This window comes from Etheostoma spectabile, unplaced genomic scaffold, assembly GCF_008692095.1.
Source record: "Etheostoma spectabile isolate EspeVRDwgs_2016 unplaced genomic scaffold, UIUC_Espe_1.0 scaffold00019217, whole genome shotgun sequence".
Classification (NCBI taxonomy): Eukaryota; Metazoa; Chordata; class Actinopteri; order Perciformes; family Percidae; genus Etheostoma; species Etheostoma spectabile.
The window spans coordinates 28,453-51,568 of record NW_022604747.1 but is presented as its reverse complement, the minus strand read 5'-3'; the positions used below and the strand labels follow the sequence as shown (position 1 = coordinate 51,568).

Sequence of the window (23,116 nt, the reverse complement as noted above, 5' to 3'; positions counted from 1 at the left end):
TTTAGCTCATTAGATGGTCAGTTAGCTCCATCTAGTGGACAGATAGTAGAACTCATCATCTGATGGGGGAGCCTAAATCATCAGTGAAAAATGAAGGATGTGTCAGAACTTGTCAAATAACTTAGATCCATGATGCATTATATTTAAACCAAAGCCATCTTCCAACTACTGAGACCGACTTGGTTTGTGTGTGTCTGAAGGAGAGATCAGCTGACTCACTGTTTTTTACAGCATCTGGGACATGTTAGAGAGGAATGAGAGACTAATGTGTCCTGTGATGCAAAGGTTGTCATAGTAACAGAGGTGATGTCTCCCAGCAGGTGTGGACTATGCTATGAGTCAGTGTGAGGACAGAGAGGAGGGAGCCCCTCCCTCTAAAACCACTCTGTGGGGGGACCATGACAGCCAGACCAAAGCTCAGAGGTGAGATGATGATGGACTCTTCTCCATGTTAGAGCTCAGCACTCACATCACTCCTCCATCAGGATTCACTCTCAATATCTAGTTAATAAGAACTTCTTACTGGAATACGCAACAAAGAGACAACCACTGGTTATCTACTGAGATGAGACGCCATCTTTCATCACATTACATTTTGGTGAATAGTAACTCATCCACGGTCTTTGTTTGTATCAGGATGCAGCAGCAGAAACCTGGACCTGGACCCAGCTGTGTGTCCATGAAGAGTGACCGGTCTATGGGTACTCCTTTTCACTTTAAAGATGGACAAGCTGCTGGTGGAGGGTAAGAATTTAAAAGTGAACTTTGTTATTATCTGACTCTCTCAGAGCTTCATGGTCTAGGTTTGACAAAATGTGGTTTTAATCTGATACCCAGTTATACCGGGACCAGAACCACCAGTCAGGTTAGCACCACCAAAGACAAAGGAGGTTTTTCCATCCCAGAATGTGCTGTGGACTAGTCAGACCTTCCTCTGCAGCCCTGCGGAGGATGGTCTGTCAATGTGAGACTAGATAGATAGATAGATATTTATTGATCCCAAAAAATGGGAAATTACAGTGTTACAGCAGCACACAAAATATACATACATACAATATACATGAAATAATAATAATAACAAAATATAAGAACAAAATATAAGAATATAAGAACAAATATTTAAATATATACAAGATGGGAAAAACAGAATGTGCAACTGTTAGGTAAGTAAGTATCCTAAAATGTAAATGAAACAATCGGGCCGGTTGCCCTTATTGTAATATTGTGGCGTCTCAGAGTCTCATCTAGCACCCAGGGATGACGCGTTGAAGAGTTTTATTGTCTGTGGTAGGAATGATTTCCTGTAGCGGTCCGTGCGGCATTTAAACTGTCGGAGCCTCTTTGAGAAGCTGCTCCTCTGTTTGACCAGTGTGGGGTGGAGAGGGTGGTCAAGGATTATTAGGAACACCTGTTCAATTTCTCATTAATGCAATTATCTAATCAACCAATCACATGGCAGTTGCTTCAATGCATTTAATGCAATTAAAGGGAATGCCTTGTTGATGCTAGAGGTCGGAGGAGAATGGGCCGACTGATTCAAGCTGATAGAAGAGCAACTTTGACTGAAATAACCACTTGTTACAGCCGAGGTGCAGCAAAGCATTTGTGAAGCCACAACACGCACAACCTTGAGGCGGATGGGCTACGACAGCAGAAGACCCCCCCGGGTACCACTCATCTCCACTACAAATAGGAAAAAGAGGCGACAATCTGCAAGAGCTCACCAAAATTGGACTGTTGAAGACTGGAAAAATGTGTCCTGGTCTGATGAGTCTCGGTTTCTGTTGAGACATTCAGATGGTAGAGTCAGAATTTGGTGTAAACAGAATGAGAACATGGATCCATCATGCCTTGTTACCACTGTGAAGGCTGGTGGTGGTGGTGTAATGGTGTGGGGGATGTTTTCTTGGCACACTTTAGGCCCCTTAGTGCCAATTGGGCATCGTTTAAATGCCCCGGCCTACCTGAGCCTGGTTTCTGACCATGTCCATCCCTTTATGGCCACCATGTACCCGTCCTCTGATGGCTACTTCCAGCAGGATAATGCACCATGTCACAAAGCTCAAATCATTTCAAATTGGTTTCTTGAACATGACAATGACTTCACTGTATTAAAATGGCCCCCACAGTCACCAGATCTCAACCCAATAGAGAATCTTTGGGATGTGGTGGAACGGGAGCTTCATGCCCTGGATGTGCATCCCACAAATCTTCATTAACTGCAAGATGCTATCCTTTCAATATGGGCCAACATTTCTAATGAATGCTTTCAGCACCTTGTTGAGTCAATGCCACGTAGAATTAAGGCAGTTCTGAAGGTGAAAGGGGCTTAAACACAGTATTAGTAGGGTGTTCCTAATACTCCTATAGGTGAGTGTATGTCTATAATATTAAATACTAATGTGATTAGTCAACAAAGAGACGACTGATGAAAGATACAGATCTCAAGCTCTTTAGCGTTTAACACCAGATTTCTTTGGTCTCCCAAATCCTGGCTTTTTGTATTCAAGTTGTTTGACTCTTTTACTGTTATTATTTTTTCCTATCAGTTTATTACGTTGTAACTTGTTATTTTTACACCAACCTTTCACAGATGTTATTAGCCAACTGCTATAATCTATGTATAATATATATAATAATCTTGTATTTTCACATAAATGTTCATCAATATGCTCTGTCCCTATTCTAAATTAATAAATCTCAAATTTTAGATTACATTTTGGTGAATAGTAACTCATTCACGGTCTTTGTTTGTATCAGGATGCAGCAGCAGAAACCTGGACCTGGACCCAGCTGTGTGTCAATGAAGAGTGACCGGTCAATGGGTCGTTATATTCACTTTAAAGATGGACGAGCTGTTGATGGAAGGTAATAATTTAAAAGGGAACTTTGTTATTACCAGACTCTCTCAGAGCTTCATAGTCGGGGTTTGGCAATGCCACATAATGTGGTTTTGATCTGATGCCCAGTGAGACCAGGACCAGGACCACCAGCCAGCTCTGAACTGCCAAACACCTTTCTTACCACGGCTGAAAGTCTGTTTTCAGGAACATGAGTTGATTCATTGTAAAAATAATGCATACGATCATAATTAATCTTTAGGCTTTGGAAGGATATCAAGTCCATGTGATATCACAAGTCATTGTTGTTAAGGTTTTGATTTAGTGAACTTGAGTCTAAAGTCATCAGTCTCATGTTGAGTCAAAGTGACGTGAGCTTCTGCTTCAGAGTGCAGCACTAAGAGAAGTTACATGTTCACAACGTGGTCTACTCTGAGACAGATCTATTTAAAATATTCATCCTGACGCTCAACTCTCAAAATAAGACTTATATATCATTATTGTTATAATAATAAAACAGGGCAAATTAATTAATGCATCTGATTAAGAGAATTTGTCCCTTTGTTTCTATTAGTCTGCAGCAAAGACCTGAACCAGGACCTGGACCCAGCTGTGTGTCCATGAAGAGTGACCGGTCTATTGGTCGTTATATTACCTTTAAAGATGAACAAGCTGCTGATGGAAGGTAAGAAAATGACAATGAACTTTGTTATTATCTGCCTCCCCTGAGAAGAAGAATCCAGACTTGGTCCAGAGCTCCGTAGTCTGTTGTAGGACTCAACAATATAATGTGACAGCAGTGACATCACAGTGTACATCTCCTGTATGAATAAATTAATAAAATTAACTTCTTTAGTAGTCAACAAAGAACCAACGACTGATTATCTAATGAGATGAAACGGCATCTTTCATCAGATTACATTCTGGTGAATAGTAATGCATCCACGGTCTTTGTTTGTATCAGAATGCAGCAGCAGAAACCTGGACCTGGACCCAGCTGTGTGTGCATGAAGAGTGACTGGTCTATGGATCGTCCTATTTACTTTAAAGTTGGACAAGCTGTTGATGAAAGGTAAGAATTGAAAAGTGAACTTTTTTATTATCTGAATCTCTCAGAGCTTCGGGGTCTAGGTTTTACACAATCTAATTTTAATCTGATGCCCAGTGATACCAGGACCAGAACCATCAGACAGGTCAGTGCCACTGAAGATGATTGTGATTGGTTTAAAGAAATGCCAATAAACCAGAGGACATGTTTTTCTTCCATCCCAGAATGGGGTGTGGACTAGTCAGACCTTCCTCTGCAGCCCTGTGGAGGATGGTCTGACAATGTGAGACTACTTGGTAGCATCCAGGCAGAGGGCTTTGGTCTGATTGCAGACAGGACAGGAACAGTGGTGGTCTTCAGGGATGTACTGGGACAATAATTTGGCTCGGTACTTTGGGATGGAGCGGCCTTTCATGAGAGGATGTGGAGAGCGCACCTAGAAGCTTTTTTGGAAGGAATGTTAATAATAGTACAAAAAGAGACCAAATCACAACATATATACATTATATGCTGGGATAGGAGGCTGAGTGCATGTGGAGAGCACACGTAAAGATGTAGTAGTTTTAATAATAGTAACTAATTTTAATAATAACACTACAAAAAGGGACCAAAACAAGCCAACGCTACGTTATACAGCCCTGTACACTGGACTTGTACCTTCCACTGTATCTGTGCTGGTTCCTCCTGCTCCATAGTCCTCCTGCCTGTCCTCCTCCTCTTTATCATTTTCCTCCTCATCACCACCATGACTGGACTTAACTAATAACAATATTAAAAATACACTTGAATACGTTTCATACTGTATTTACATACTAAATAAAAGACTTGTATACTTGTTATAGACTAGAATTATTGGCATATAGTAATGAGTTTAGGACATCATTGTTATAATAGCATAATAAATGCATATTCTTTCTGAAACCGGAAATTGAAATCTCTAAAACATCCGATTGCCAGCCCGCCCTTGGTGGTCCACTTGAATCATGGGGGGACAACAGACTGGAGCAGTGAGAGGTTGAAAAAGTCTATGAAGACATCTTCTAGTTGGTCTGCAGACACCGTAAGAGCTTGGCCATCAGGTCCAGGTTACCTGAGACCTGCAGGTTTCCTCTTGTAGTCTGTGATGGTTCTTAGTCCAGACCACATGTTCCTGGTGTTGGAGCCCTGGTAGTTAGAGTCCACATTACCCCCGTTTTGTCTCTTTGCAATTAGTCTTGAATTGCCAGAGCTATGTCCACAGCTCTGTGGAGTAAGGTCTGGCTAGACCACATCCGGACGCAGCGACAGGGACTCTGCTAAATAGTCTCAGGAAGGAACTTGTTTTGCTGGAATATTTGCACCCCTCAAAAGAAAACATCACATATGAAAATATATATTCAGTTAACTGTTACACAATACAGTAACATGAGCTATTTAAATTAGCTGAAGTACCAGTGTATCTCTGTGTGTACTTTGTCCACAGCAATCCCACCAATCGGTCCCAAAACGTCCCAGTTAGAGAGGAAATGCTGTAAATATTCTTTGTAAATCTTTCCAATCTTTCCCCAAAAGAACCATGTAGGCCTTCCTTGTTGAACCATCTTAATCCTTTGAAAACTTGCCAAGTTCTTTGTGTAGCTCGCTAGCTTGAAACAAACAATGAAGGTAAAGCATGTCGGCTCCAAACAAATACTCAAACTAATGGTGTATTCAACTGCACCTGTTATGATACACGGGAGAGGATTCCCATGGTAGAGTGAATAGGCAGAGTTTATTTGAAAACACAAGGAGAGCAAACAGGTAGGAGGTGTGGTGAAGTCCAGGTTTGAGATGAGCCAGATGATAGTGAACTGTGTTAGACGGAGAACAGGCCATTAGAAAAGACAACAACACTAGAAAACATCTGAGTGGCCGGCGCAATATACTGAGTGAGGTAAACTGACAAACTGGCGATAAGTGAGAGCTGAACCAGGGTATTTACCAGCCAGGGTGATGAGTGATGAGTTACAGGTGCGATGCGCTGCAAGTGGTGATGAACCAGGATAAGACACACCCACACAACACACAGAGAGGACTGACAGAAACAGAAATGTTGTTGTTTTCTCTACAGAGTTCACCAGGAGAGCTCAGAGGGCCTCGGTGGTCAGTCTGACCTGCAGCAGCAAACAGACCTGGACTCCATATTTATGGTGTGTACATATTAAAATAATATTTCCATTAATATCTACAGATTAAATGATAAACTACCATTCAGATCCCAATAGTCTCCATGCTGCTCTCTTCAAACCAGCAGGCCTTTAGACTGAGAGATGAATCACACGTTGAGTTCTTTAAACTAAATGTTGACTTTATCATTCTGGTCCAGCTGCTGGAGGAGAACATCGTCACTTTTGTAAAGAACGAGCTGAAGAAGATTCAGAAGGTTCTATGTCCAGATTACCCTAAATGCTTTGAGAGTCAGAGGGAGGATAAGGAGGTTTTGGAGGGTGAGGATGAAGAGCAGAGGAGGAGCAGCAAAGAAGCCTTTCTGAAGATCACACTGCACTTCCTGAGGAGAATGAAGCAGGAGGAGCTGGCTGACCGTCTGCAGAGCAGTAAGACGATTTTAACACATTTAAAACTGGGACATTTACTAATGTCTGAAAAGATGCATTAAAATATATACTTATTATTTGAATGTTAAACTATGTTCTTTGACTTATTGATTTTTCTTGTTGTGTGTTCATTCAGGAAGTCATTCTGAAGTTTGTCAGTTTAAACTCAAGACTAACCAGAAGATAAAGTTCCAGTGTGTGTTTGAGGGGATTGCTAAAGCAGGAAATCCAACCGTTCTGCATCAGATGTTCACAGAGATCTACATCATGGAGGGAGGGGCTGCAGGGGTCAATGAAGAACATGAGGTCAGACAGATTGAAACAGCATCCAGGAAACCAGACAGACCAGAAACAATAATCAGATGTGAAGACATCTTTAAAGCCCCACCTGGAAGAGATGAACCAATCAGAACCGTGATGACAAAGGGAGTGGCTGGCATCGGGAAAACAGTCTTAACACAGAAGTTCACTCTGGACTGGGCTGAAGGCAAAGCCAACCAGGACATCCAGTTCATATTCCCATTCACCTTCAGAGAGCTGAATCTGCTGAAAGAGAGAAAGGTCAGCTTGGTAGAACTTGTTGATCACTTCTTTGGTGAAACCAAAGAAGCAGGAATCAGCAGGTTTGAAGAGGTCCAGGTTGTCTTCATCTTTGACGGTCTGGATGAGTGTCGACTTCCTCTGGACTTCCTCAACACTGAGATCCTAACTGATGTTACAGAGTCCACCTCAGTGGGTGTGCTGCTGACAAACCTCATCAGGGGGAATCTGCTTCCCTCTGCTCGCCTCTGGATAACCACACGACCTGCAGCAGCCAATCAGATCCCTGCTGAGTATGTTGACATGATAACAGAGGTCAGAGGGTTCACTGACCCACAGAAGGAGGATTATTTCAGTAAAAGATACAGAGACAAGAAGCAGGCAAGCAAAATCATCTCCCACATCAAGACATCACGAAGCCTCCACATCATGTGCCACATCCCAGTCTTCTGCTGGATAACTGCTACAGTTCTGGAGAAGGTGTTGAAGACCAGAGAGGGAGGACAACTGCCCAAGACCCTAACTGAGATGTACATCCACTTCCTGGTGGTTCAGTCCAAACTGAACGTTAAATATCATGGGAAATCTGAGATGGATCAACACTGGAGTCCAGAGTCCAGGAAGATGATTGAGTCTCTGGGAAAACTGGCTTTTGAGCAGTTGCAGAAAGGCAACCTGATCTTCTATGAATCAGACCTGATAGAGTGTGGCATCGATATCAGAGCAGCATCAGTGTACTCAGGAGTGTTCACACAGATCTTTAAAGAGGAGAGTGGACTGTACCAGGACAAGGTGTTCTGCTTTGTCCATCTGAGTGTTCAGGAGTTCCTGGCTGCTCTTTATGTCCATCTGACCTTCACCAACTCTGGAGTCAACCTGCTGGCAGAAGAACAAACAACCTCCCGGCTGTCTAAAGTCTTCAGAGTCAAACCTAAATTAAACCATCTCCATCAGAGTGCTGTGGACAAAGCTTTACAGAGTCCAAATGGACACCTGGACTTGTTCCTCCGCTTCCTCCTGGGTATTTCACTACAGACCAATCAGAGGCACCTACAAGGTCTGATGACCTATGCTGGAAGTAGCTCAGAGACCAATCAGGAAACAGTTGAGTACATCAAGAAGAAGATCAGTGAGGATCTGTCTGCAGAGAGAAGCATCAATCTGTTCCACTGTCTGAATGAACTGAATGATGGTTCTCTAGTGGAGGAGATCCAACAGTCCCTGAGTTCAGGAAGTCTCTCCACAGATAAACTGTCTCCTGCTCAGTGGTCAGCTCTGGTCTTCATCTTACTGTCATCAGGAGAAGATCTGAACGAGTTTGACCTGAAGAAATACTCCGCTTCAGAGGAGGCTCTTCTGAGGCTGCTGCCAGTGGTCAAAGCCTCCAACAAAGCTCTGTACGTGCACACACAACTATTCAGATTAAATGCAGTTTTGCTTTAATTATAATTTGTTTATGTTTGCTTGAAGCTGTATTGTTATGCATTGCTGATTCCTTTTAAGGTTGAAAGACTGTAAATTGTCTGAGAGAAGCTGTGAAGCTCTGTCCTCAGTTCTCAGCTCCCAGTCCTCTAGTCTGGGAGAGCTGGACCTGAGTAAAAACAACCTGCAGTATTCAGGAGTGAAGCAACTATTGGCGGGACTAAAGAGTCCACACTGCAGACTGGAAACTCTCAGGTTGGTGTTGAATAAATAAAAAATAACACCCTCTGAGTGGTTATTTTCTTCCTGTTAATCATTGGATTGACTTTTGATTGAATCCCTTTCAGGCTGAGTGGCTGTGACCTTTCAGAGAGAAGCTTTGAAGCTCTGTCCTCAGTTCTCAGCTCCCAGTCCTCTAGTCTGAGAGAGCTGGACCTGAGTAACAACAACCTGCTGGCTCCAGGAATGAAGCTACTGTCCTCTGGATTGAGGAGTACACACTGCAGACTGGAAACTCTCAGGTTGGTGGTCAGCTGTTTGTAAATGATGAAATGAACCTCAACAGTGTTTCCCACATATTAGCGTGCGGTGTCTGACCGGGGGGTGGGGGGATACCTATTTTCATAACAATTACGTATCAATAAATGAGGAGGACACGCTGTTGGATGCTGTCCTCCTCTCCTACTCTTTCTTCAATGCCAATCTGTCTCTTCTCTCCCTCACCCTGTCTTTCTCCTTGAGCGGCACTGGTTGAAGGCTGAAAATATTGTGAGCAAATTAATAACATAACTAACTAGAAAATTCCGCAGAAATTTTATCAGTGTGCCTCCCACTTGGTGCACATGCGAATAGCAATACAACTTAATTAAAAAATATTAAGTGTCTTAACCCTTCAGAGTCGACAGACAGACATACAGAGTATGGTTGCTTGGTTACTAAGGACCAATAGGAAGCCTTTCATCTCTGTGATGTCATCTCTTTGATCTGTAATCAGTTAATGACTGCACCTGGCACCTGCTGTCACCAGTTATTCAGATACTGAACAAGCTCTCAAACAAATGATAATATCATCAAAGGGATACTAGCTATCAATAAAAAAAGTTCTTGTGGGCACCAGAAGGCCTTTGTGAACGTATTGATAAAATATTTATGTGGATAAACTTAGAAATGTGGGCGTATCAATGATTTAAAAAAGTGCTTTGCTCTGCGTTCTGCTCAGAAATGTGGACGATGTTTAACACGGTTTAAACTTTTAATCATGTTTCTACGGTAAAGTATGGCAATATAGCGCTGTCCCAAAGAGGGGGCGTTTTGAGCGATGTTGAGCAATTTCCCGAACATTTCCCATTCAAGTCTGTGAGAAATCTTTTGCCATTTTTTACCGATTTCATGAAAACCGCGTGGCAAATCTTTTAGAAAAGTCATAGCACACCATTCCCGATCATTACACACGTTTGGATGTATTTTGTGTGCGCGTGTAGGCAACGCTCCGGGACTAGTAGCAAGACAAAAATCTGGCGGAAGAATAATAAAAAGTATGGTCAATAATAGTCATTGCGCTGATTACTGCAATTGCAGCACACCGGCACACTGAATTACATTGGTCGGACTGTTCAGCTCTGTTTCAGACTGGCTGGTCCTCATCCTCAACACGTGCCTTTTTCATTCGCGGAAAACACTTTTCAAAACTCATCTGGTTTAAAGCAGCAAACATTCAGTGTAAGAGTAAAAAAATAACATAACATTATCTATAATAAGTTTATTTTATTCGCAGCTGCAACATAGTGTTTTGACCTCGACAACCCAACTGCCTTTTACCGCAAACATGAGGCTAGTTAACTTTCTAAAGCAGGTACAATCGTTTGTTTGGTAAGAGTAGCATCAGGACTCCAACAGAAACACACTGCCAACATTGTATTCATATAATCTGAGCTCCAGCGGCAGCGTCTCTTCCCCCGGGCAGGAACACAGCTTCACCTCGCTGCTGCGCCAGTCCCCGCTGATTCACATGGGACCAGCCAAAGACAGAGTGGGGATAAGGAGGATCTTCCACGTAGTCTTCCAAGTAGTCCAGCACGACCTGTACGTTAATTTTGGCGGGAAGTTCCACTGCATTTGCCGACGGACGGAGAGAAGCTACAGCGGGGCTGTAGTATTAATGTCTGGGAAACTCTACGTTGTTAATTTCTTCATATATTAATAATTTGATGACCTTTCTATTGAATCTCTTTTAGTTTGAGTGGCTGTACATTGTCAGAGAGAAGCTGTGAAGCTCTGTCCTCAGTTCTCAGATCCCATTCCTCTAGTCTGAGAGAACTGAACCTGAGTAACAACAACCTGCAGGATTCAGGAGTGGAGCTGGTGTCGGCTGGACTGAAGAGTCCCCACTGCAGACTGGAAACTCTCAGGTTGGTGTTCAGTTCAAAACCTGAGGGGGCGCTGCACAGTGGTTGCACTGCCGTGACTTTGGTATTTGTTTGTTGCCGTTTTATTTCTCTTTTAAGTCTACCTGAGTGATTGTGACTGTTTTATCACTACATTGGAGCAATTATCATTGATCTGGCTCTGTGGTGCAGAATCAGCCTGTTTTATGTGATTTTAACCCTCATGTTTTCTCGTGCCAAACTGACCTGTTTTCATATATCAATGTTCTTTTTAATTCCCCAAAATAACATGATTGATTCCACACAACGCTCTTTGGCAAGTACAAATCTCTACTTTCATTAATTCTGGGGCGTTTGGAGAAAAACATTGAAGTGTTTTTGAAATAGTATTGAGTAAACGTTGACATATTACAGTCTGTGATTATCATCAACATCCATTCCTTTAATTTTTGTCTAAATAATTCCTAATTTCTACTTTTCTACCTCAAACATTAGGTGTAATTTCCTATAAATGAGGTTCGTTGACCATAAATTCCAAAAATAACTGGAAAACTAAAGTTAATAACTTAGTGTTACGTAGCGTTGAAAACGTCAAAAAAGTGACAAACATTGAAAAAATGATCAAAAACATAAGAAAAAGACAAAATGCGTCAACAAAAGTGTTGATTTTCAATTTTAACGGGAAAACAACACAAGGGTTAAACAACTATTGCAGCCATGGACTCAGTCATGATGCTGCTGGCGGTGTTGCTCGTGAGTTTCACAACAGCAGAGAAACTCTGCTGCTGTTGCGTAATCACTTACCAACAAATTTCTCAAATGTTGTAAGCTACTGAAATTATATATAATACCTTACAGAAACTTGAGTCTCAACTCCAGGTGCTCCAATATATTAATTCTTGGGGATTTTAAAAGGGTGCTCCATGAAAAAGTCCCTATGCACCTTTTACCAGTATGTTGACTGTCACACAAGGAAGAACTAGACTCTGGATGTGTGCTATGGAACTGTCAAGGACGCATATACTGCCTCCCTGCTTCCTCCACTGGGAGCATCTGACCACAATGTGGTCTATCTCCACCCTGTCTACAAAAGACTATTTGAGAGGGAAAAATCTCAAGTTAAGAGATGTAAGTTAAGTTAAGATGTGGAGTAATGATAGCATTTTGGCCTTGCAAGGATGTTTTGAGTGCACACTCTGGGAAGTATTTGATGTTCAGGACATTAATGAACAGGATGTGGCTGTGTCTGATTATATCTCTTTCTGCGTAGACTCTGTAATACCCACAGACATACAAAGTATATTCGAATGATAAGCACTGGGTATCTGGCAATTTTAAAAAACTTATAGAAAAAAAGCTTATCAAAATCAGGATGAGTCTGCTTGGAGGGACATACAGAGAGAAATAAAAAGGCAAATACAGCTGGAAAAGCTCAGCTATGAACAGAAATCAGAAGCCTCTCTGGCCTCTGGCAACTCCAGAGAGGCTTGGAAAGGAATTAAAAACATGACATACATTCCACACAAAGGGCAGGGGTAAGCCCTCCTGTACGCTGAATGGTGGTGATGATGAAGGAAATGGCAAACCAACTGAATTCATTCTTCTGCCGTTTTGAGAGCAGCATGACTGCACGTCCTTCCAGCATAAGCATAGAAGAGACAGAAGTACTCCAATTATTTAAAGGCTGTAATATTAGAAAACGCCCTGGCCCTGACCATATTGGAGGAGATGTTCTTAAATATTGTGCAGAGCAGCTCACACCTGTATTTACAGGGATTTTTAAGTCCTCTCTCAACCTGAAAAAAGTCCCCACTCTATGGAAAACCAGTGCCAAAAATCCCCAGGCCTAAAAAGTTCAATGACTTCATGCCTAATGCATTAACTTCACTGGGAATGAAGTGCTTTGAGCACCTAGTTAAGAGATACATTATCTCCAAAACGCAGCACCTTCTAGACCCGATGCAAATCGCATATCAAGCATCCAGTTGCGAGTTGAAGATGCTGTTGCAACTCTATTGCATCTTCAGCACATTCATTTAGAGAAGTCAAAGGTTCATGCCAAAATCATTTTTGCTGATTTTTCTTCTGCTTTTAATACTATTAAGCCAAGTATTTTAGCAAATATTTTAACAGGGGAATTTTTACTTGAAGATGATGTGGTCTCATGGATTGTTGATTTTCTTAGCTGTAGAGTACAGCAAATCAGAGTTGGTACGTCTCTCTCTGACAAAATGACCACTTGCACAGGATCTCCATAAGGATGTGCTGCTGTGCTTTCGTTGAAAGCATTCTCTCCTTTGGCATCATCTCTTGGCTTGGCAACGCCGCTGAAGCACAGAAAAAGTACATTAGAAAAATAATACCAACTTCCAGCAAATTATCGGGTATTCCATTCCCAAGTATGTAAAGTATAAAAACAGAATCTTGACCTTGTCATCTCTCATGGGCTTTCAGTTTCCCTCAGAGAAATAGTCAACACTGCTATCTCGGATCACCTGCCTGTTGTTTTTGACTTTGGTGCCCCCCCACCTGCCAATAAGCCAGTTTCCCCAGCTCGCAGACGCTAAATCTTTACTCCATCAACGGTTGGGGAGTTTGCTGCTGCCTTCAGAAACTCTCAGCTGCCTGATGACTGTGGGCTGGTTCCTCCCCTTTGTCAAGACAGCCTACTCTCCACTTTCCATTCAACATGTTCTGCGATTCTTGACTCTGTTGCCCCTTTTCGGCAAATAGCTACCAAAACTAAGTCAGATCCCTGGCTGAATGACCATACCCGTCTGCTCAGACAACAATGCAGACAGGCTGAACGGCGGTGGAAAAAGGATAAACTGCATGTATCTCTGGGCTGGTTAAGGGTCAGTTTGGTTGCTTACCAGAGAGCTCAAAAGGAAGCCAAGTCCAAATATTTGTCCTCTATTATAGCTAACAGCTCTCATAATCCAAGACTGCTATTTAATACTATTGACTCTATCATTAATCCATGCCCTACTGTCCTGTCCGATGCCTCTACTGCAACTTGCGAGGAGTTTGTTTCTTTTTTCACTGATAAAGTGGCATCTGTCAGGCAGAATATCTGTAATATGAATATGTCTTTTGATGATGCCTGTGCTCCTCCGGCACAGACTGCTGTATTCGAGCGGTTTGAGACCATTTCTTTGTTTTCTTTTACTAAGGTGGTTAGTTGCATGAAACCCACAAACTGTCCCTTAGATATTATTCCAGCCAAGTTTTTGAAGGAGGTTCTGAACTCCGTTGGGTCAAGTCTGCTTGTTTTTGTAAACACTTGTCTTAGCTCAGGGTCTGTTCCTGCTGCCTTCAAACACGCTATGGTTAGGCCCCTCATAAAAAAAACGGATCTTGACCCCTCTGTGCTCTCCAATTTTAGACCTGTCTCTCACTTGCCTTTTCTTTCTAAGGTTTTAGAAAAAGTTGTTTTGATTCAATTACAGACATTTTTGGAGATCAATTCTATTCTTGATAAATTTCAGTCTGGTTTTAGATCCCGACATAGCACCGAGTCAGCACTGTTAAAGGTGCACAATGATATTGCCTTGTCTGTGGACGCTGGGAATCCTGCTGTGTTGGTTCTGCTCGACCTCACAGCAGCCTTTGATACAGTCAACCATGCAGTCCTTGTATCTCGCCTAGAGCACGTCGGCATCAGTGGCACCGCTCTCCTGTGGTTTAGGTCATACCTGGCAAACAGGAGTTTCTCTGTCGCGATTGGTGACCACTGGTCCTCAACGGCGTCGCTGCCCTGTGGGGTGCCACAGGGATCTATTCTCGGCCCTATTCTGTTTTCAATGTATATGCTACCTCTGGGATCAATTATAAAAAAGCACAACCTGTCTTTTCACTTTTATGCCGACGACTTGCAGATATATTTGCCCATGAAACCAAACGAAAACACTGCACTTACTAAGCTACTGGACTGCATCACAGATATAAAGCAGTGGCTGTCACAGAACTTTTTGCAGTTGAACGACAGCAAAACTGAATGCATTTTGTTTGCTTCTCCATCTTTGTCAAATGTTCTAACCACAAACTCTGGCTCTCTGGCCCCCCTTTTTAAATCTCATGTCAAAAATCTCGGGGTAACATTTGATAATGGGCTCAAATTTGACAAACAGATCAGCTCTGTTGTCAGCTCAAGCTTTTTTCAGCTCCGTCTTTTGTCCAAAGTCAAGTCCTTTCTCAGTCGGCAGGATCTTGAGAAGTCAATCCATGCTTTCATCAGTTCAAGACTGGACTACTGCAGTGCCCTTTACGTTGGCCTCGGTCAGTCATCAATTTCTCGTCTCCAACTTGTGCAGAATGCTGCTGCCCGATTTTTAACAAGCACGTCCAGACGTGAAAACATTACCCCTGTGCTGTCGTCCACTCCACTGGCTTCCAGTCCATTTTAGAATTGATTTTAAACTCCTGCTGTTTGTTTTTAACGCCATTTATGGTTGCCCCCCTCTTACTTGTCTGAGATTTTAACTTTTCGCAATTGTGGCAGAGCCTTGCGCTCCTCGGGTCAGCTTCTGTTAGAGGTCCCTAGGTCAAGACTTAAACATTGGGGCGATCGTTCTTTTGCCGTCGCTGCTCCAAGACTGTGGAACAAACTACCCCCTGACATCCGCACCACTACTGACGTCAGCCTTTTTAAAACGAAGCTTAAGACCCACTTTTTTAAATTAGCATAAAATTCTGACTAGGGAAATACTGTCTCTTAGGTGTCCTCCTCCTGTCTGCTCCTTTCTCTGCATTTCTGAAAGGCTTTTAATGTCCTGCAGCGATGCACCACCACAGCACTTTTAATTGAATCTGTATGTTTTGTATGCGTTATTTATTGTTTTATGGCTTTGTTGTAAAGCATTGTGGGTACCTTTCGGCTATTGTAAAGGGCTATACAAATAAACTTGATTGATTGATTGAGAATACTGAGGAAGGCAAATAGCATTGTGGGTAATCAGAAGCACCCCCTTTCCTCCGGCTACCCTAAGGACGACGATACTGTGCTACTATGTTTACAAAAAACAAATCCAAGCTCTCCTTTGTTCCACAGGCCATCAAACTCCTTAATAACGAAGGTTCTGTACGATAATAGGTATATTTGGTTTATTTATTATTTTTATTTTTATTTGATTTATTTTTTTATTTGATTTCTGCTGCAACATAATTTCCCCATGGGGACAATAAACATGAACGAACAAACAAAGTTAAATAAAAAGCATCACCCTCTGAGCAGTTATTTTCTTCATATTTTAATTATTGCATGGTATTTCTATTGAATCTCTTTCAGACTGAGTGGCTGTACATTGTCAAAGAGAAGCTGTGAAGCTCTGTCCTCAGTTCTCAGCTCCCAGTCCTCTAGTCTGAGAGACCTGGACCTGAGTAACAACAACCTGCTGGATTTAGGAGTGGAGCTGATGTCTCCTGGACTGAAAAGTACACTATGCGGACTGGAAACTCTCAGGTTGGTGTTCAGTTACATACAAAGTATCACCTTCTGAGTACTTATTAATTATTGGATTGACTTTTTATTGAATCCCTTTCAGACTGAGTGGCTGTACATTGTCAGAGAGAAGCTGTGAAGCTCTGTCCTCAGTCCTCAGCTCTCAGTCCTCTAGTCTGAGAGAACTGGACCTGAGTAACAACAACCGGCTGGATTCAGGAGTGGAGCTGATGTCTCCTGGACTGAAAAGTACACTATGCGGACTGGAAACTCTCAGGTTGGTGTTCAGTTACATACAAAGTATCACCTTCTGAGTACTTATTAATTATTGGATTTACTTTTTATTGAGTCCCTTTCAGACTGAGTGGCTGTAAATTGTCAGAGAGAAGCTGTAAAGCTCTGTCCTCAGTTCTCAGCTCTCAGTCCTCTAGTCTGAGAGAGCTGGACCTGAGTAACAACAACCTGCAGGATTCAGAAGTGGAGCTGATGTCCCCTGGACTAAAGAGTCCACACTGCAGACTGGAAACTCTCAGGTTGGTGCTCAGTTAAATAAAAAGTATTACTCTCTGAGTGTTTATTTTCTTCCTGTTAATTACTGGATTGACTTTTTATTGAAGCTGTGAATTGCCCTGTTGCTGAAATGTGCTATACAAATAAAGCTGCCTTGCCTTGCCTTGAATCCCTTTCAATGACTTTGCAATGACTTTGCCTCCTTCTTCAAAGACAAAATTCAAAAGATTAGACAAACAGTCAGTGCCTCCATATCAAGTTCAGGATATGTGTTGTCACAGTGTTCAAGCAAAAATAGTTCCAATATGACAGAATTTCACACGATCAACCATACAAACCTGGAGGACATTATTCAACATCTGAAAACCTCGACCTGTTGCCTTGATATTCTACCAACGGGACTTTTCAAAAATGTTTCCAATTGTTTGACTTCTGATCTTCTACAGATTGTGAACACATCTCTTCTTTCAGGAATCTTTCCACAGGCCCTGAAAACTGCAGTAATCAAGCCACTCTTAAAAAAGAACAACCTAGACAAGTCACTAATGAGCAACTATAGGCCAATATCAAACCTTCCGTTTTTAAGTAAAATCATTGAAAAAGTAGTCTTTCAACAACTCAACCATTTCTTGTCACTAAGCAACAGTTTTGATACCTTTCAGTCGGGTTTCCGACCACACCACAGCACTGAAACGGCTCTTGTCAAAGTCTTTAATGACATCCACCTTAACACAGATAATGGCAAAATTTCAATCTTAGTATTACTTGATCTCAGTGCTGCATTTGACACGGTCGACCACGACATACTACTAGACCGATTGGAAAACTGCGTTGGCCTTTCTGGCTTAGTACTAAACTGGTTTGAATCCTACCTAAAGAATAGGGATTACTTTGTGTCTATAGGTAATTATGCATCTGAGCGTACAAATATGACGTGCGGAGTTCCGCAAGGCTCCATTCTGGGGCCTCTTCTGTTTAACATCTACATGCTTCCACTGGCTCAGATTATGGAGAAAAACAAAATAAGTTACCATAGTTATGCGGACGACACACAAATTTACATAACCTTATCGCCAGGGGACTATAGTCCAATACAAAAACTGACTAAGTGCATCAAACAAATTAACGACTGGATGTGCCAGAACTTTCTGAAATTAAATGAAGGAAAAACTGAGGTGGTTGTTTTTGGAAAAAAAGAGGAACGATTAAAAGTCGGCGCTCAGCTTCAAACAACAATGTTAAAAACAACAGACAAAGCCAGAAATCTGGGTGTAGTCATGGACTCAGACCTGAATTTCAACAGCCACATTAAGACAATAACAAAGTCAGCCTACTATCACCTTAAGAATATATCAAGGGTTAAAGGACTTATGTGTAAACAGGACTTGGAAAAACTGGTCCATGCTTTCATCTTCAGTAGACTTGACTACTGTAACGGGGTCTTTACAGGTCTCCCTAAAAAATCAATCAGACAGCTACAGCTGATTCAGAACGCTGCTGCTCGAGTCCTCACTAAGACCAAGAGACTGGATCACATCACTCCAGTTCTGAAGTCTTTACACTGGCTTCCTGTGTCTCAAAGAATTGATTTCAAAGTACTCTTGCTAGTTTATAAATCCCTTAACGGTTTAGGTCCAAAATACATTTCTGATCTGCTACTACACTATGACCCCCCCAGACCACTCAGGTCATCTGGGACAGGTCTACTTTCTGTCCCCAGAGTCAGAACTAAACAGGGTGAAGCAGCTTTCAGTTTCTATGCTCCTCATATCTGGAATAAACTCCCAGAAACCTGTAGATCCGCTGCTACTCTCAGTTCTTTTAAATCAAGGCTGAAGACCTTTCTTTTTGATGCTGCCTTTCTTTAAATGACTGCTCATTTCCTTAAATTTCTTATGCTGCACTGTAACTTTTATTCTTGTGTTTTATGTGTCCTAATGTTTCTATTTTGTTTTTAACTGTCTATTCATGTGTTTTATTAATTTTTAATGTTTATGATTTTTAACTGTTTTTACTTGTGTTTTATCTGTTTAACTGATTTCGTGTAAAGCACTTTGAATTGCCCTGTTGCTGAAATGTGCTATACAAATAAAGCTGCCTTGCCTTGCCTTGCCTTTCAGACTGAGGGGCTGTACATTGTCAGAGAGAAGCTTTAAAGCTCTGTCCTCAGTTCTCAGCTCCCAGTCCTCTAGTCTGAGAGAGCTGGACCTGAGTAACAACAACCTGCAGGATTCAGGAGTGGAGCTGATGTCTCCTGGACTGAAGAGTCCACACTGCAGACTGGAAACTCTCAGGTTGGTGTTCAGTTAGGACCTGAGTAACTTTAATTTAATTTAAAGCAACATTCTGTATCATTTATATTTATTTTTAAATTTGTGCCCCTACAGTTTCAGAGTAGTTTACTTCTTCACTGCTGTCATAAATATTGATACCTCTAAAGTGCATTTGTCATGATTACATTACTTTTAATCTAAATATAGCAGGTCAACAGCTCTTCTAACAGAGCCAATGACACAAGACATAGCAAGCCAGCTAATATTACTTAATAGTCCCACAACAAGAAGGCCAGCTGGCTGTCCTGCCCTTTGTTATTTCGTTAAACTCTCTGCAACGACTAAAAGCCAGTCAGAGTTGTCTGGCGGCAACTCGGCTGAGGAAGGCTCAAGCCGATGTGATGGTCCCCTTTGTGACAGTCTCACTACGTTGTGTATGTGGATCTGCATCTGCACATGGGACATGTCCCCATCACAGACAGAGACATAGAAGCCCACAGCAGTTATCTGGAGTTCTGTTCTTTATTAAACTGTGATTGTATAGTGGAAATTGTTATTTCTAACAAAGGTATGACAACAAATGTCTTACAATACCTTGTCTTTCTCACAGTAAGATGTACAATAAAAAAAAACTCAGCTTGTAAGGCCATTCTGCTGTTTGAAAATACAGAATATGAAATAGTATAGTGGCGCAACACAAAATAGGCTACATTTAGCATTCACCTCTGAGCCTAAAATTAGTGATTCACTAATTGTTCTGGGTTTTTAAAGGCAGCTTCAACAACAGCAGAACAGAGTGATCAATCAATTTATTTGTGCTTACAAACTACTTTACACTGACACTTACAAACTAGGTTTATTTCTCTCTCTCTCTCTCTCTCTCTCTCTCTCTCTCTCTCTCTCTCTCTACTGGATAATGACATTTTCAAGTAGCTACACAACATTAGTTCTTGTTGTATACAGATGGACTGTAAACCCCCGCCCATTTCTAGCACTCAAACTAATTGTTAAGTATTGTTCCCAGGAGGTGACAATTAACCTGAATTGTCATGACCAAGTGTGTGTGTGTGTGTGTGTGTGTGTGTGTGTGTGTGTGTGTGTGTGTGTGTGTGTGTGTGTGTGTGTGTGTGTGTGTTGTGTGTGTGTGTGTGTGTGTGTGTGTGTGTGGTTGTGTGTGTGTGTGTGTGTGTGTGTGTGTGTGTGTGTAGTGTCTCAGGCTGTATGATCTCAGAGAAAGGCTGTACGTCTCTGGCCTCAGCTCTGAGCTCCAACCCCTCCCATCTGAGATTGCTGGACCTGACCTACAATCATCCAGGAGACTCAGGAGTGAAGCGGCTTTCTGCTTTACTGGAGGATCCAAACTGCAGACTGGACACTCTCAGGTATGGACAGACCAAGACTTAATTTATTCATTTTATTTATTTTTTTGTCACTAACTGAGAAGGTGTATTACGGGGGTTCTCAATCTTATAACACAAATACAGATTTGTATTCAAGATCAGTTTTAATCAACTTACATATCACTTTAATGTTACATTGTACACTCACTTTTTGGGCAGTTTACTTAATTAAAAAAGTATTTTAATTAAATTGGAAACATAAACCTAACCTATTTACATGTCATTTAATTAGACATTTTACACACCAAGCTATATAAAACCCCTCCAGACCTCCAGCCTTTCAGTCTGTCACTAGGGCATAGAGAATGCTATTGTCATGTCTCAGAGTAATGCCACCCACACATGATGGGGGGCAGAACCCCTCTGCACCGCCCGCTCCATTGATTTCCTACGGGGGGGGGGGGCAGTGGTGCCGCTTTGATCTGTACTCAAAGTTCAAACTACTTCAACTTTACCTACACTCTTTCTGTTATTTAATGGTGTTCCTACAGTAAAAAAACAGAACATTTTCTGTTATTTAATGGTATTCCTACAGTAAAAAAACAGAACATTTTCTGTGAACCTTACATAAATCTGTAAAATAACAGCAAATGTACTGGTAGCTCATTACATGGACTTTGTCCTGTAATTAAAAGCGGCAACTATAGTTAGTAGCTGACCATTGGTACGCGCAACCAATGAGATAATGGCATGTTGTTACCTAGCAACAGGAAATGGCTTTCTTGCCACCTTTAATGATGTTTACCTGCGCTGTGCTTTGCTCTGTGTTCTACCTAGCGGTGCGCAGAGAGCAAATTGCGTATCATGTGTAGTCGGCTTAAGTGTAACCACACCGTGACAGCTTTAGCAGCATTGCCCTGACTTTGACTTGAACAAGCTGCAGAGTCGACGTAGTCTCACTCCGTCTCATTTCCCAATATGATGGTTAAACCTGCAATTATCCACAGCCCTGGAGTATGAAGTGGATTTTGTCTTTGTGTCTTCCTGCAGGGTGGACCATGGTGGACCACAGAGACTGAGACCTGGTCTGAGGAAGTGTGAGTGTGTTTTAAGTTTGCTCTAAGAGAACTCAGCTGTGTGTTACACTAGTTTAACCCCTTCCTGGCGCTGGAAGTATGGTTAGATGAGGTTACTTACTATTTTAATGTTTTTCTGGACAAGATCCTGAGTGATTAGCAGTTGATGGTTAATTAGCTATATCTCCCTTTACAAGTGGATGTTATTATAGACAAAAACAACTATAAAGGAATAATCACGAAGCAGAGTTATGGTGCTTCCATTGAGGAACTACTTAACTCCCACTGGCCAATCATGTATCAGGAGATCAGACTTGTCAGTGTGGTTTGAGGCGGTGTGAGAGTCCCGTACAGGAAACAGGAAACATCACTGCCTCTATCTCTGCCACGTGAAAGTTTAACAACCCCAAACACGAGCTCTGAACTGCCCAGAGTTTGAGGAACAGCTGACTGTTTCCTGCAACAACAAAGCACTCGTTATGCATCGCTCGTCTCTTTTCTCTCTCTGTTTCTGGTGTGAATGCACCATTAATGTAAAAAACACAAGAGGACAAGAAGCTGGACATTGTTGACATGTTGGCTCTCATGTTCAGGAACTCTTCATGTTGGTAGAACTGGATTGTTAAACATCACTCACAGCTGAATTTGTTAATAAATGATCAGATGATAACCTGCAGCTGTATTGTGTCTTGTTCTCTCCATCAGATGTCTGTGAACTGGAACTGGACATAAACACAGTACACAGATACCTCAAACTGTCTGACAACAAAAGGAAGGTGACAGGTGTGAAGGAGGATCAGTCATATTCTGATCATCCAGACAGATTTGACAGCTGGCCTCAGCTGCTGTGTAGAGATGGTCTGACTGGTCGCTGTTACTGGGAGGTCGAGAGGAGAGGAAAGGTTTATATATCAGTGAGTTACAGAGGAATCAGAAGGAAAGGAGACAGTAAAGACTGTGTGTTTGGAGAGAATGATCATTCCTGGAGACTGAGGTGCTCTGATGAACGTGGTTACTCTGTCTGGCACAATAACAGAGAAACAGTCCTCACTTCCTGCTCTGTCTCTAACAGAGTAGCAGTGAATGTGGACGTTCCTGCTGGCTCTCTGTCCTTCTACACAGTCTCCTCTGACTCACTGATCCACCTCCACACCTTCAACACCACATTCACTCAGCCTCTCTATCCTGGGTTTATGGTCTGCTTTGGTTCCTCTGTGTCTCTGTGTCCTCTGCAGGACTAAATGTCGGGGAATGTGGAACATCTTAATGCTAAATGAGTTCAATAAAACAAGGCCACATGCTGATTATTTGATGGATGTATTCTTCCTGTTGTGTCTGTGTTTCAACTCCTGATTAAAAGGTAAAGTTTCCGTCCGCTAAAGCGTCTGTTGTTTTCTCTGACAGACTCAGATTATTATTCTAAGAGTCTGACAACATTATGGGATGGACCTCTATAGAGATAGACCTTTAGTTAAAGAGTAAGATCCTTTTAGTTTAACATGAAACAGCCCCAAAACCACCATCAGCAAACCCACCAGACTCCATGTAAATAATCACTACTTTTAACGTGTATAGAGCAGCATCCATGTCAATAATGACCTTTTTTAGAGTGTATAGAGCAGCATATCTCCACCAGACTCCATGTAAATAATCACTACTTTTAGCATGTA

General features: G+C 42.0%; 1 protein-coding gene across 1 annotated transcript in view; it reads left to right on the top strand.

The window, feature by feature from the left end:
- Positions 1 to 22,687, top strand: part of LOC116684163 (NACHT, LRR and PYD domains-containing protein 12-like) — a 36,525-nt gene extending 13,838 nt beyond the window's left edge. Inside the window, exons 4-20 of the mRNA XM_032510059.1 lie at positions 318 to 423; positions 637 to 744; positions 2,761 to 2,868; positions 3,415 to 3,525; positions 3,805 to 3,912; positions 5,978 to 6,056; positions 6,233 to 6,461; positions 6,598 to 8,398; positions 8,505 to 8,678; positions 8,771 to 8,944; positions 16,095 to 16,268; positions 16,351 to 16,524; positions 16,607 to 16,780; positions 18,878 to 19,051; positions 20,239 to 20,412; positions 21,421 to 21,467; positions 22,152 to 22,687. Coding sequence (XP_032365950.1) covers positions 335 to 423; positions 637 to 744; positions 2,761 to 2,868; positions 3,415 to 3,525; positions 3,805 to 3,912; positions 5,978 to 6,056; positions 6,233 to 6,461; positions 6,598 to 8,398; positions 8,505 to 8,678; positions 8,771 to 8,944; positions 16,095 to 16,268; positions 16,351 to 16,524; positions 16,607 to 16,780; positions 18,878 to 19,051; positions 20,239 to 20,412; positions 21,421 to 21,467; positions 22,152 to 22,687 — 4,434 coding nt within the window. The 5' untranslated portion in view covers positions 318 to 334. The remainder of the gene's footprint in view (positions 1 to 317; positions 424 to 636; positions 745 to 2,760; positions 2,869 to 3,414; positions 3,526 to 3,804; positions 3,913 to 5,977; positions 6,057 to 6,232; positions 6,462 to 6,597; positions 8,399 to 8,504; positions 8,679 to 8,770; positions 8,945 to 16,094; positions 16,269 to 16,350; positions 16,525 to 16,606; positions 16,781 to 18,877; positions 19,052 to 20,238; positions 20,413 to 21,420; positions 21,468 to 22,151) is intronic.
- The last annotated feature ends 429 nt before the right edge of the window (positions 22,688 to 23,116 follow it).